The sequence below is a fragment of the Ranitomeya variabilis genome, chromosome 1 (genome assembly GCF_051348905.1).
Source record: "Ranitomeya variabilis isolate aRanVar5 chromosome 1, aRanVar5.hap1, whole genome shotgun sequence".
Lineage (NCBI taxonomy): Eukaryota > Metazoa > Chordata > Amphibia > Anura > Dendrobatidae > Ranitomeya > Ranitomeya variabilis.
The window spans coordinates 310,286,497-310,301,642 of record NC_135232.1 but is presented as its reverse complement, the minus strand read 5'-3'; the positions used below and the strand labels follow the sequence as shown (position 1 = coordinate 310,301,642).

General features: G+C 47.1%; 1 protein-coding gene across 1 annotated transcript in view; it reads left to right on the top strand.

Moving 5' to 3' along the window:
- The first annotated feature begins 317 nt into the window (after positions 1–317).
- The window catches only part of DTX1 (deltex E3 ubiquitin ligase 1), an 83,220-nt gene continuing 68,391 nt past the window's right edge, over positions 318–15,146 (top strand). The window contains exons 1-3 of the mRNA XM_077296604.1: positions 318–954; positions 1,328–2,003; positions 6,123–6,813. Of these exons, the coding sequence (XP_077152719.1) occupies positions 1,748–2,003; positions 6,123–6,813 (947 nt within the window). The 5' untranslated portion in view covers positions 318–954; positions 1,328–1,747. The remainder of the gene's footprint in view (positions 955–1,327; positions 2,004–6,122; positions 6,814–15,146) is intronic.

The following is a 15,146-nucleotide window of genomic DNA, read 5'->3' as shown; positions in this document are numbered from 1 at the left end:
TCACTTGGATGCCCTCTTATTATTGTAGTGGGGTTACTATTATGGCCTTTGTGTGTGCCCCATCCTCTTTATCAGTCATCTAGTTCTTAATTAAACAGTTATTTATGTTAATAATTATTCAGTCAAATCCATACTAGTTTGTGGGGCATTGTAGCATCACTTATGCAGGCACTTCGCAGTTTTTGCTCATTTTCGGTATTATTACCTGTCCCCATGCTCCTGCACAGTAGGGAGCACCAAGTCTTTGTTCCAGCCATGACTATGAGGGGGTGTGTCTGCCCCCCACTGCTCCCAGCAGTCCAGGTACTGACCGCTCTGTAGTTACCAGGCTGTGGTGCCTGCCTTGCTCCATCCATGTGGGCTGCACTAGGTCACATCTAATGGCTGCGGTGCCGCCCGCTTCTCTCCGGGTCTCCTGGAGATGAGACTGCAGCCCTTAGATTTATGTGCATATATCTGACACTGCGGGTCCTGTACAGAGCACACACTGTCTGCCTGTCTGTCTGTCTGTCTGTCAGCAGCAGCACAAGGAGGCGATCATGTCTGCTCCCTGCAGCCAATATGACGAGCAGCCCGATCCTGCGCTGTGCCCCACTCCATCCCTGCAGCTGAGCTGATGACACACGGCTGGGGGGCTGCAGCACAGGCTCCATTCTCCGGGGTCACTGACTCTGCTCACCCCACCCTCTGGGAGACAGTGCCCTGCGTCCACCTGAAGACTGCACCGAGCCTGCAAGGAAGCCGGGACTGCGACCTCTTCACACTTGTCGCTAAGCAAGAGCCATAGCTGCATACAGAAGCACAGCCAGCAGAGGAGGCAGAGACTGTCACCCACAGGGAGGCACCAAGAAGCCTCCCTCCAGCCCTGGGGGACACCAAGCTCCCCAACTGTGCCCCACCATGGGGACATCACACAAGGGAGGTCAGGATATGGTCTGCTGACAGGACAGGACAGTGAGTACATCCATGGATGCTCATGGAAGAATGATGGATGGCTGGTTGGTTGGATGGATAGAATAGCCTTTCTGCATGCATGGCCTTACTGGGCTCATTTCATGTGTGTTGTGATCTGCTAGAAAGCAGCTATACTGATGGATTGGGAAGAATAACCCTTTATATTTTCCGATATTATTTCCGCTATTATACACTTGTGTCTGCATAGAGACAAGGAATGTAAAAACCATGAAATGAACCCAGTACTGTGTGTATGGAGAGAAGAAGCCAGGTCCTATGTGTTTAGTATGCTGAGATTGTACAGAGCATAGCCGTGCGACAATGCATGAGACAACAGATACACCATTTTCCCAATCTGTTTTTTTTTTTGCAGATGTCCTCCTCTTCCAGTAAATGCTTATGGACATCTGGCCTCAATAGCTGACACCTGACCTCCAGGACTTGTATATAGAGCAGCCTCCCTTAGGAGGACATTGCAGGCTGCACCACATGAGGCAGAACTACAGTGTGCACCTTCACCAGACTCCTAGCTGGTGCTACAATGCCTCAGGGCACTGACTTATCTGATAAAGATGGGAAATTCTGCTGTAAACACCCCAGTATTAGTTTAATATATCATTCTGCATTCGTGCCACATGTGAAAAGCAGCTGTGAATATGCCATTTCATCATTATTCCTAGGCTTCCTCAGTGCAAAGTTCTGCTCCACTCCAACCACTTGTTCCACCAGTCACATACCTGCCTAATACTGGGGTGAACACTTCTAGAGCCTGGGATTCCTTCTTCTATCTGCCATGTCACGACCAGGTATTATTCAATCGGTTAGTGGTCAAAATTTTGTTGGTCAAGGAGCTCCTCCAAGAGTTGTGGTCTGGGAATGGTTGAATGAGCATGGGCGCTGGAGACCGTACACTGCAACTGTATGTCATCACATCGAGAATGCCTTGCGGGAAGATGGAAGGGGACGAGTGGCATTAGGACAGGTGGACACGCAGCTAGCGCCGTACGTCATTGATCTCCAGACTATGCATCAATACCGCCAGGACACAGGTAATACCTGAAATATCATGTAACAGATATATATTGCTCCGTGTACAAAATGATTCACATAGTAAATTGTATTTCTTATTTTTTAAGTTTCATTTCTGTGAACAGTACAGATCATTTCAAAATTTCCCCACGTATGTTCAGAGGCCGGTCTCGGACATGGCATCAAACAAAATGTAGAATTAGTGCTTCTGCTGCTTCCTCCAATCTCACAGCATTGAATATACATATTGACACAGAAAAAAAATTACAACATTTCTTTTAAAACCTATCGATAAGGTTTCTATAGATTACAGCCGGAGTCACGAGCGGACTACATTAAGGCTGTGCCCGTGAGCCCATGGCCAAAAGAAGCCCATAGCCACTTGATGTATTTTATTAACCCAAATCACATTTATTTTGGTTTTATGGTGATTCTACAATTTTCATGCCCTTTAATAAAGGTTTCCAAGTCAGTCATAGTCCCTCAGTCCCTATGGGCACTGTGATTATGGCTTTTAGCGACTTATACTTATGTACAGTATATGTGACCTAAAATGCCAATTCTGGGACACGGTTTTTCCTAAAGACACTGTCCTCTGTAGAGGTTCTTTAGGACATTAAAGGGTCTGTTCAGGATATTTTTTTTGCAAAAATAAAAACACATATTATTTCTGGCTGCTCCTGTGTTGTCTCGCTGGTCTCTGTTCAGTGCTCGGCTACTATGTGTAATCTACCCATTTGACCACTGCAGCCAATCACTGGCCTCAGCGGTGATGCCGGCATGTACTCTATGAGACCACTGATGCCAGTCATTGGGTAGATGGTGTGTGATCAGCTGCAGGGAACTAAACAGACTAGCAAGGACCGGGAGAGTGGAGGATTAAAAAAAAGAAGTAATGTTTTTGTTATTTATTTATTTAATTTAAAGCATTCCCCCATTGTAAAAAATGTATATTCTTGAAAACGCCTTTAAGCTTGATTCCATTCCTTGATAAATGTTTGATATCAGGGGTCTAAGTCAAAGCTCTCAGCCATAGTGAAGGAGCTATCGGTGCTATATTACCAATTCACAATATCTATGACTGAGTAAATATTGCCACAGTGAACGTTGGCCTAATGGTAGGATACCCACCAGTAAAGCATTAATGGTCCATGCTAAAGATAGGGTCCCGGAAAATTCTTTTATTGCATGTTTCCAGCCTGCTGCTTCTTGGTAATCATCTCAATCTTATGTTTTCATTCCCGCTTCTATAGAGTAATTTTGGATGTTTTGTTGCTTGTCTGAGAACAATAAATCAAGCATTGACATTTTCTATTTAACACAAGACGGCATGTTTGCACGCAAACGTTATCGAAATAAGGAAATATTTGTCATCATACTTATTCTTGTGCAAAATGATTAAGAACCTGAATCTTGTGCTTTGTGTGCTAAAATCCATTGTGCGCTAGAACCTTTAGTCCCTGTATACTGCTAATAGTAGTATTGGTAATGTATCTTTCCAGGTTTTGTCACTTTCTGAGACATTTGAAATATTAGTAGACTCCCAAATACCCTAAATATATTGTGATCAAGTAAGGGGAAGTTTTTGTAGGCTTGGCTCTATTAAGATCTATATTGCCTTCCAGTCACACAGAATTGGTCCCAAGGTTGGAATCCATTCTTTGTAGGGTTGGATAGGCAGAAAGGAGAACGGATCACATCCGCGCTACTGTCAACTGAGCTGTAGTCTAACTTACAATTAGGTCCCACGGGCTGATCAGATAATTTGCATTTAGGGGGAATATATGGTACATACATCTACGATTAAGAGTCTGCCACAGTGGCCTAACTTGAAGTTCATGGGCCCCAATGCAAAATCTCCAATGGGGCCCCCAACTAACACAGGTCTTTAATAATAATAGTCTTTTCATATAGGGCAAAGGGACCTTTAGGGCCCCTCGAGGCTCCAGGGCCCAGGTGCATCTATTATAGTTACACCCCTGGTCAGCCAGGCCCATGCTACTATTTTAATGAAGTCACAATTCAGAATTTCTGCTTTAAATTTGATATTCTGGATTGAAAACCTTCATCTACACTTTGAATATATATATGGTACATACGTGTTTTTACATTCACATAGTCCTTTAAACATTTGTAGACCACCAATTATATTCATGGGATAAAATGTAACCTAAAATCTGTAAGATCTGTGTATGGGATGCACAAACTGTGGCCCGCTGGGCCCTTCTATGTGCCTCCGAGCATATAGCCACAGAAATGCTTGCCTGTGCCTATGCGTAGCCCGTGTGTGGTTATTTCACCATGTCCACATAGCGACTCCATTATTCTTGCTTACGTGCCCCCTTCTCAGTCCTTACATTTGCTGTACAGTCATGCACTGACACACTATGGTTGACATACTTGTAAGACCTATTTCAGAGAAGCCAGTTACAGGGTCATTCCTTCAGCATGCAGCGGTGTGCACAGCAGTCTATGTAACACAATACAGTCACTGAACCACACAGGCCTCCTGACGCCAGTTCTTCTGCCCGGGGACTCTTTAGGTTGGATGGCCCTTGGGGACAGATTCATCTCGCACATAAAGCACACCTCCCAACAGGATTGTTAATTATCTGCTTGTTGTTGTGACCGCAGACCTGCAGAGTCAGAGGAGAGGGAGGGAGCGTTTGGCAAGAAAAGGAAACCTAGCTTCTATATACTCGTAATATTACAGCAAATGTTGGTGTATAAAAAAAGCGTAGCACCTAAATATATTATTATTATTATTATTATTATTATTATTATTTTGAACAAGTAAAAGGTTTCACTCGTTCATTCTCTTACATTTTGAACAGTGTGTAGGCAACAAATCAATAAATCAATGCACCTTGTTAAAGGTTTAAATTGTTAATATGGGCCTTTCTGCTGACACAAACTTTGCCAAGAATTTTGCCTGAACCCCCTGTGTCTGAAGCAAAATGATTTTGCTTAAATGAGCTGGACACATTTTAGGCTTTGACCCATTTAAAGGGAATTTGTCGCTAGGTTTTTGCTGCCTCGTCTGAGAGCAGCATAATGTAGAGAAAGGGATTCCAACGATGTATCACTTAGTTTACTCGGTGCAGCACTTGTGACACAATGTGAGTTTTTAGATGTAGAATACAGCAGAGCTGAGAAGGCTAACCCCACCCACAGCACAGCTTTAGACAGGGGGCGTGGTCGGACCAGGGCTCAGGTGCCATGTAGTCCAGGCATGGATAATCTCCTGTGATAAAACCTTTGTTGTATGGAAATAACAGCAAACACAGCCTAATAAGTGACACATCACTGAAATGTGAAATCTGTATCTCACCCCAACCTCATTCTGTCCTCAAAATACATAGCAAAAATCTGCTGACAGATTCCCTTTAAGTGTTTTTTTTTTTTAATATCAGACATAAGGGGAGATGTAGCAAATCTGGTACATTGATAGAGTGGAGTAGTTGACGATCAAACTGTTAGCATCGTTTAGTTTCCAAATGACCCAAATGTAATCTATGGGTCAGTGTACACCAGTGGTCCATGTGAACATAGGGCCAGTCACATAACTAGTCCATTTTTTTAATATGGCTGTCTAAGCACGACCTCATAGTTTGAAGGGTGGAGATATTAACCTTTTTGTCATTACATCCTGCAATATATTGGAATCAGTAGATTTTATTAACATTCTGTGTGACATTTTTACCTCAGAATGTGTCCTTTTCTCTGATGGACATAGCTGGCGCATTACTGCAGGGGCACCTTTGTGATCACCGCGGGGACACCTTTATAAGGTCGGAAGGGTAAATCAGCAGACATAAACTTGGCAGTCAACTTTTATCAGTTTGTCATTATGTCACCCTGTGGTTGGATTTTTTTTGTTCTTTTACTGTGCTGAATAATCTGCTGCTTGGTGCAAAGTCACTGTGTTATCCTGGCTGGCATGGACATTACCATCAAGCACTGGTCATTATAAAATGCCTCTTATAAAAAATGATAGGTATTTATCTGACTGCTACACTACAAACCCAATCATTCTGTACCCGTGTACCTGGTACAAATATTGATTCGGCGCTAAAGTAGTTTTTGGCTTTTTAGAAGTACGTTGCATTGCTCTATAACATCTTTACGTTTTTCCACAGGCACTGTCCGTCCAGTAAGACGGAGTTTTTTTGAACCATCTTCTGCTCCAGGCAAAGGTATCGTTTGGGAATGGGAAAATGATGCCGGTTCCTGGACTCCTTATGACACAGAAATCTGCATTGCCATTCAGAATGCCTATGAGAAGCAGCACCCTTGGCTGGACCTCACTACACTTGGTTTCTGTTACCTGGTGCATTTCCATAGCATGTGTCAAGTCAACCGGCAGACACATCGTAAGCGGCGCCTGAGGCGGCGCATGGATCTTGCATATCCCTTGACAATGGGATCCATACCTAAGTCTCAGTCATGGCCTGTAGGGTCTGGCTCTGGATTACCCTGTTCCTGCCCTCAGTGTCTGTTAGTAAACAGTACCAGAGCAGCTTCTAATGCTATCCTAGCATCACAGAAAGTTAAGGTTCCCCCTGGGCCTCCACCTAACTTGCCACCTCCACCTCCTCCTCCACTGCACCCATCTGGAATAAGACAGAGTAATACATATTCTGGAGGGGCAGCAGGTTGGGGAAGACCAGGGGAAGGAGGTCGACCTACAGGAGGAATCAGGAATGGATCAGGATTTTCTCGTAGTCAGAGTGTGCCGGGACCAGCACCATACCCAGGACAGAACAATCTGAACAGACCGGGAGTTCAAAGAACCAGTGGGAGCAGCAGTAGGGCATCTATCCCTCCAGGGTAAGTCAGTAGTAAGCATTGCACATTTCATACTAAGGCACAATATGGTACCAAATACATAACTCCTTGTCTGTATGGTTTAATTGCTAATCTTTGGCCGATATTTCTATTTTTTTTTTTTGCTCTGCCACTGAAAAACACTGGTTTCTCAAATTTTTTATTTTATTATGGACTATCTTCATACAACCCCAAGTCTAAAAAAGTTGGGACGCTGTGTAAAAAGTAAAAAAAAAAAAAACAAGAATGCAATGATGTGGAAATCTCTTCTAGCCATATTTAATGCACAATAGAATATAGACCACACATCAGAAGGTGACAGTTAGATATTTCTCTATTTCATTTGAAAAAATTAACTCGGTTATAAATTGATGGCATCAATGCACTTCTAAAAACTGCTGGTGGTTCAGTTCAGTTTTAAAGTACGGTAAGTCACATGACTGTATAAAAAAGCATGTTAGAAAGGCAGAGTCTCTCCGAAGCAAAGAGGGTGAGAGGTTCACCAATCTATGGACAACTGCATCTAAGGTTTGCAGAACAAGTTCAGAAAAATGTTCCTCAACATAAATTGCAAGGACTTTGAATATCCCACCATGTACAGTACATAATGTCATCGGATGCTTGTGACCTATAGGGCAACAGCAGTAATGCATTAAAAAAACAAGCATGATCCTGACATGCAAATCACAGCATGGGCTCAGCAGTACTTACCAAAAATCATTGTCTGTGAGCAAAGTTTGCCAAACATTAGTGCTGATTACATGGCCAGCTTATGCATCTTGAAAGACACTATCAGTGCTGTGCATTATTTATAGGTTGTAGACAACATATGATCCATTCCAGACGACGTATATTTCAGGGAAGGCAAGATGATGCTAAACCACAAACTGCTTCTAACACAACAGCATGGCTTCACAGAAGAAGCCCAACTTTTGTGTTTTGCATTTCCGTGCGGTTGCCGCACACCTCAAATCGCCGCATCCAGATACATCCGCATACAACGCATGTCCCTGTGTACCCAATGTTAAAGATAGGTATGCAGGAAAACGCTGGACGCAGGCAGCAGTAGGCAGAGCCTGAGCAGAGCTTCACGGAGGAAGCAAGGAGCAAGTACGCTGCCATCCGCAGCGCACAGCAACGCAAGCATACCTCCCAACTTTTGAAGATGGGAAAGAGGGACAAAGTTTGCGGCGTGCAAATTTTAGGCCACGCCTCTGACCACACCCATTCATAATTAGTCACACCCATATCCACGTCCCAAGCACACCCATTTAGCACTGCTGATCACACTGTTTCATATACAATAGTTATAAACAAAAAAATATGGCCACACAGTGCTCCATACTGTATAATGGCCACACATGATGCCCCATACTGTATACTGGCCGCACATGATGCTCCATACTGTATAATGGCCACACATGAGGCTCCATACTGTATAATGAACACACATGACGCTCCATACTGTATAATGACCGCACATGATGCTCCATACTGTATAATGGCCGCACATGATGCTCCATACTGTATAATGGCCGCACATGATGCTCCATACTGTATAATGACCGCACATGATGCTCCATACTGTATAATGACCGCATGCATACTGTATAATGGCCGCACATGATGCTCCATACTGTATAATGACCGCACATGATGCTCCATACTGTATAATGACCGCACATGATGCTCCATACTGTATAATGGCCGCACATGATGCTCCATACTGTATAATGACCGCACATGATGCTCCATACTGTATAATGACCGCATGCATACTGTATAATGGCCGCACATGATGCTCCATACTGTATAATGAACGCACATGATGCTCCATACTGTATAATGACCGCACATGATGCTCCATACTGTATAATGGCCGCACATGATGCTCCATACTGTATACTGGCTGCACATGATGCTCCATATTGTATAATGACCGCACATGATGCTCCATACTGTATACTGGCTGCACATGATGCTCCATACTGTATACTGGCTGCACATGATGCTCCATACTGTATAATGACCGCACATGATGCTCCATATTGTATAATGACCGCACATGATGCTCCATACTGTATACTGGCTGCACATGACGCTCCATACTGTATAATGAACACACATGATGCTCCATACTGTATAATGGCCACACATGATGCTCCATATTGTATAATGACCGCACATGATGCTCCATACTGTATAATGACCGCACATGATGCTCCATACTGTATAATGACCGCACATGATGCTCCATACTGTATAATGACCGCACATGATGCTCCATATTGTATAATGACCGCACATGATGCTCCATACTGTATAATGACTGCACATGATGCTCCATATTGTATAATGACCACACATGATGCTCCATACTGTATAATGACTGCACATGATGCTCCATACTGTATACTGGCTGCACATGATGCTCCATATTGTATAATGACCGCACATGATGCTCCATACTGTATAATGACTGCACATGATGCTCCATACTGTATAATGACCCCACATGATGCTCCATACTGTATTATGGCCACAGTTCTCCATACTGTATAATGACATACAGGCACGCAGCTCACACACATGCAGCATCACACACACAGTATCACACATACACACGCAGCATCACAAACGCAGCTCACAAACACATGCAGCTTTGACACAAATGCATCACACATGCAGCCATCACACACACACACAGCCATCACACACACACGCAGTCATCACACACACACACGCAGCCATCACACACACACACACAGCCATCACACACACACGCAGTCATCACACACACACGCAGTCATCACACACACACGCAGTCATCACACACACACGCAGTCATCACACACACGCAGCCATCACACACACACACGCAGCCATCACACACACACACGCAGCCATCACACACACATGCAGCCATCACACACACACACACACACGCAGCCATCACACACACACACGCAGCCATCACACACACACACACGCAGCCATCACACACATGCAGCCATCACACACACACGCAGCCATCACACACACACACACACGCAGCCATCACACACACACACACGCAGCCATCACACACATGCAGCCATCACACACACCCAGCCATCACACACACCCAGCCATCACACACACACACACACCCAGCCATCACACACACACACACACACACCCAGCCATCACACACACACACTCAGCCATCACACACACACACCCAGCCATCACACACACACACCCAGCCATCACACACACACACCCAGCCATCACACACACACACCCAGCCATCACACACACCCAGCCATCACACACACCAGATACCTCATACACACATGACACACACACAAATGCAGCATCACACATCTCACACACACACACACACATCACACACACACACAATCTCCTCTGTGGTGCAGGGGCGGCTGATCTGTCCATGTGCAGCTCTTCAGTTTCTCCGGCTGCTCACAGCTCTGCACTGTCCCGGCACCTCCCCCGTCTCTCCTTCTCTGCCGGGATAGCAGCTAAGAGCAGGAGACGCCAGAGCTCTGTGCACACACCTCAGGTAGTGAGTCGCTGACCTCTCATCTTGATCGCTGCTGGCTCTCTTCCTCAGCGTGGCAGCGCCGCACACACAGGGGGCGGGGGCGGGGGCGGGGGAGGGATCGGTCGGGAGGAGACCCAGCATGTATAAGAAAAAAAAAACAGCCACAAACCTAATCGGGCTCTCTCTACGTCCCGGAAGTGGGCGGGGCTTCACCGGCGGCCGCAAATTCGGGATTTTAAATGCCCGAAGCGGGACAGCGGGACCCCGGTGCCAAAGCGGGACTGTCACGCTGAAATCGGGACGGTTGGGAGGTATGCGCAAGTGTGAAACCAGCCTTAGTGGCTGCTATCAAATCCTGCACCTTATTTTCCATTCAAAGGGAACTTGTCAGCTGATGTCAGAGCCATGGACAGTATGAATCAGATGCTGGCTGTGCAGTTACATGTTATGTATCTCTGATGCGTAGTATGAAGCTGGACCCTGGTTGTTTCTATACACCTCATTTTCCTAGACCATGGGTGGGGAAAGATTGGCCCACCCTGGCCGTTTGTGGACCGCGGTGTCCTTTTCTGCAGCCCCCGTGCAAATTCCCAGGGACCACAATGTTCGAGCTGGCGGCCGTGCTTTGCTGGCCGTGGGTTCTTTATTTGCTCCTGAGACTGCGAGCATGCAGCGTTCACTACAAAACCCTGCGGCACATGCACCGACGACGCTGAAGTACCTTTTAGTCAGCGTGCTGTGTACTTTGAGTTCCAGTCCTATCAATGATGACGACAGCAGCAGCAGCCCCAGACCGTCATGTGATGTCTATATGCCCCAAGCCCGTCATGTGATGTCTATATGCCCCTATCCCCTTCTGTGATCCCCTCCTGTGATACGTATATACCACCAGCACCTTCTGTGATGCGGATATGCTCCCAGCGACTCCTGTGATGTGGATATACCCCAGTGTCTCCTATGATGTATATACCCTCAGCCCTTTATATGATGGAAATATATCCCCGGTCTTGCTGTGATGTATATATTCGCCTAGCATCTCCTGTGATCTGTATATATCCCAAGCCCCTCCTGTCAGGTATATGCCCTCAGCGTCTTTTGCAATGTATATGCCCCCAGCGCCTTCTGTTATGTAAATATGCCCCTAGCGTCTCCTGTGATTGATATATATATATATATATATATATATATATATATATACACACATATATATATATATTTTCCGGCGTATAAGACGACTTTTTAACCCCCGAAAATCTTCTTAAAAGTCGGGGGTCGTCTTATACGCCGGGAATCGTCGTGTACGCCGGTGTATATGGTGGGTGGGGAGGGGGAGTGATCCTGATGACGAGGGGGCGTCTCACAGGAAAGTGAGTAATCCCCATTACCTTATCCTAGCGGTGCAGCGTGGGGGTGTCAGTGCTGGGAGCGGCGGCGGCTGCTGTGTTCTGGTGCGGCGGCTCCTCTTCTGTGTGGGGCCTCTGTGCTGTGAGGTGGCGGCGGCAGCGGCGTATCTTTATCCAGTTGGGGCTCCTCCGGCATCTCCTTAGCCCTGGAGGCCCCGCCGCAACTCCATCGGTGCAATGTGGTGGCCTCCGGGAAAATGGCCGCTGCTCAGATTCAGATCTCGTGTCCCGAGATTTCGGGACGAGATCTGAATCTGAGCAGCGGCCATTTTCCCGGAGGCCACCGCATCGCACTTATTGAGCTGCCTCCGGGAAAATGGCCGCTGCATTGCACCGATGGAGTTGCGGCGGGGCCTCCAGGGCTAAGGAGATGCCGGAGGAGCCCCAACTGGATAAAGATATGCCACCGCCACCTCACAGCACAGAGGCCCCACACAGAAGAGGAGCCGCCGCACCAGAGCACAGCAGCCGCCGCACCAGAGCACAGCAGCCGCCGCCGCCGCCACTCCCAGCACTGAGACCCCCACGCTGCACCGCTACGATAAGGTAATGGGGGATACTCACTTTCCTGTGAGACGCCCCCTCGGCATCAGGATCACTCCCCCCCCCCCCCCCCAAAAGGCACATATTCACCGGCCCTATAAGACGACATAGGGTGTATAAGAAGACCCCCGACTTTTAAGAAGATTTTATATTTTAACTGGTAAAGTTGGGGGGTCGTCTTATACGCCCAGTCGTCTTATACGCCGGAAAATACGGTATATATATATATATATATATATATATATATATATATATATATATATATATATATATATATATATATACCACCAGCGTCTCCTGTGATGTATATCTTTTGAGGTGCAATAAAGGTGTTATATATATTTTCTATATTGATTGTGGTTGTGCATACTATACTAGTCTACCTTTTTCTCTTTGGTTTCCTGTGATGTATATGCAGCGCCCCAGAGTCCTGGTCGTTGCAGTAATGTCGTTCTTCCACCAGGGGGAGTGATGTTACGTCTGAAGGCAATAAAGGAGATCACTTTGTCAGGTATCACAAACAACACACTACACTTCACACTCCAGTCCACCAGGGGGAGCTATGCTCCTATTTAGTAGGGCACTGTTCACAATTAGGTAGAACTGGTGGGCTGGATAGGAAGTTAGGCAGAAGCTAGCTGGGTTTCACCCAGTAAGCTGCTATCTGAGCTCCGCTCAGGTAGTGGGTTCCTGACAGGGGTGGGATCCTGTCAGAGGACAGAAGGCCACGGAGCTGCGCCTGCCCCACGTGCGGCAGCATCCTTAGAAAGAGACATTGGAAGAGAATTGTATTGTAGCGAGTGAGAAACGGAAGTCATAGCAAGAGGAGAGGAAACCAGAAGGCGTTCTGCCCTGCAAAAGGCTGCCTCCTTTCTGAGGCACAGGATCCGGTAGCCAGAACACCGAGGGAGTCATCATCTCCAAGCCTTGCTCCAGAGACCGGCAGGACAGCTAATTCCATATTAGTTGCCCGACCTATACCCAGGAGGCACGGTGGCAACTGTGGGGGCCGGGGCGTGCTAGAGTCCCTGTAAAAAGCCTCAGGCCATCAGTCATACGGGTTTGTCCTATCCTTACCATCAGGGGGACAGAGAAAGAGACATAACATCTAGAACACCAACATCAGTTGTGAGGACCTTACCGAGAAGCTCAGCAGGGAGGTACTACAACACCCAGGCGCTAGAGGAAGGCTACTGATTTCCACCTGGATAAGGGGACTCTGGATTTGCCTTCGGACCGACCGGACTCTGCCTACCCTGTGGTCCGTACCCTGGACTGTGGATGCTGAAGCCTTCAGTAAAGGTAAAGAGACTGCAACCTTGTGTCCTCGTTCTTCACTGCGCCTCACACCATCCACCATCACACTCTGCGAAGCCCTGGGGATACACTTCACCTGTGGGAAGGTATACCATCTAGCTGCCATCACATCACCCCAGCGGACCCCTAAGCAGCGTCGGTCACCCTGACCGAATACCACAAGTGGCGTCACGAACATTATCCCTTTAAAGACCTTTCCCCCATTTACAACGGACATCCCTAGGGTCACGGACCGGGACATCCCCCTTGAGAACCGAAGGGCCCGGTACAGAATACCCCACTGTCCTACGGGGGCGATCCATATATATGCCCCCAGCACCTTCTGTGATGTATATATGCCTCAGTGTCTTCGTGATGTATAGGGCGTTGATCCAGGGAACTAGTCTGATTGCCGTATGTGGAGTTGGGAAGGAATTTTTTTCCCCAGTGTGAAGCTTACTGTTTGCCACATGGGGTTGTTTGCCTTCCTCTGGATCAACATGTTAGGGTACTGTCACACAGTGGCACTTTTGTCGCTACGACAGTACGATCCGTGACATTCCAGCGATATCCATACGATATCGCTGTGTCTGACACGCAGCAGCGATCAGGGACCCTGCTGAGAATCGTACGTCGTAGCAGATCGTTTGGAACTTTCTTTCGTCGCTGGATCTCCCGCTGTCATCGTTGGATCGGTGTGTGACACCGATCCAACGATGCGTTCGCTTGTAACCAGGGTAAACATCGGGTTACTAAGCGCAGGGCCACGCTGACTGACTCCCGGCCGGAATGTAAGAGCAGAGCACAGCGGTGACGTCACCGCTGTGATCTGCTTTCACTTTACGGCCGGCAGTCAGTCAGTGCGGGAAGCAGACTGCAAGGGACCTGACGGACACCGGAATGTGAGTATGTAGTGTTTGTTTTTTTTTACTTTTACGATGGTAACCAGGGTAAACATCGGGTTACTAAGCGCGGCCCTGCGCTTAGTAACCCGATGTTTACCCTGGTTACCCGGGGCCTTCGGTATCGTTGGTCGCTGGAGAGCGGTCTGTGTGACAGCTCTCCAGCGACCACACAACGACTTTCCAACGATCACGGCCAGGTCGTATCGCTGGTCGTGATCGTTGGAAAGTTGCAGAGTGTGACAGTACCCTTAGGGCAAGTTAGGTTAGGGTACTGTCACACAGTGCCATTTTGATCGCTACGACGGTACGATTCGTGACGTTCTAGCGATATCGTTACGATATCGCAGTGTCTGACACGCAGCAGCGATCAGACACCCTGCTGAGAATCGTACGTCGTAGCAGATCGTTTGGAACTTTCTTTCGTCGCTTGATCACCCGCTGACATCGCTGGATCGTTGTGTGTGACAGCGATCCAGCGATGTGTTCGCTTGTAACCAGGGTAAACATCGGGTAACTAAGCGCAGGGCCGCGCTTAGTAACCCGATGTTTACCCTGGTTACCAGCGTAAACGTAAAAAAAACAAACAGTACATACTCACATTCCGGTGTCTGTCCTCCGGCGTCTCAGCTTCTCTGCACTGTG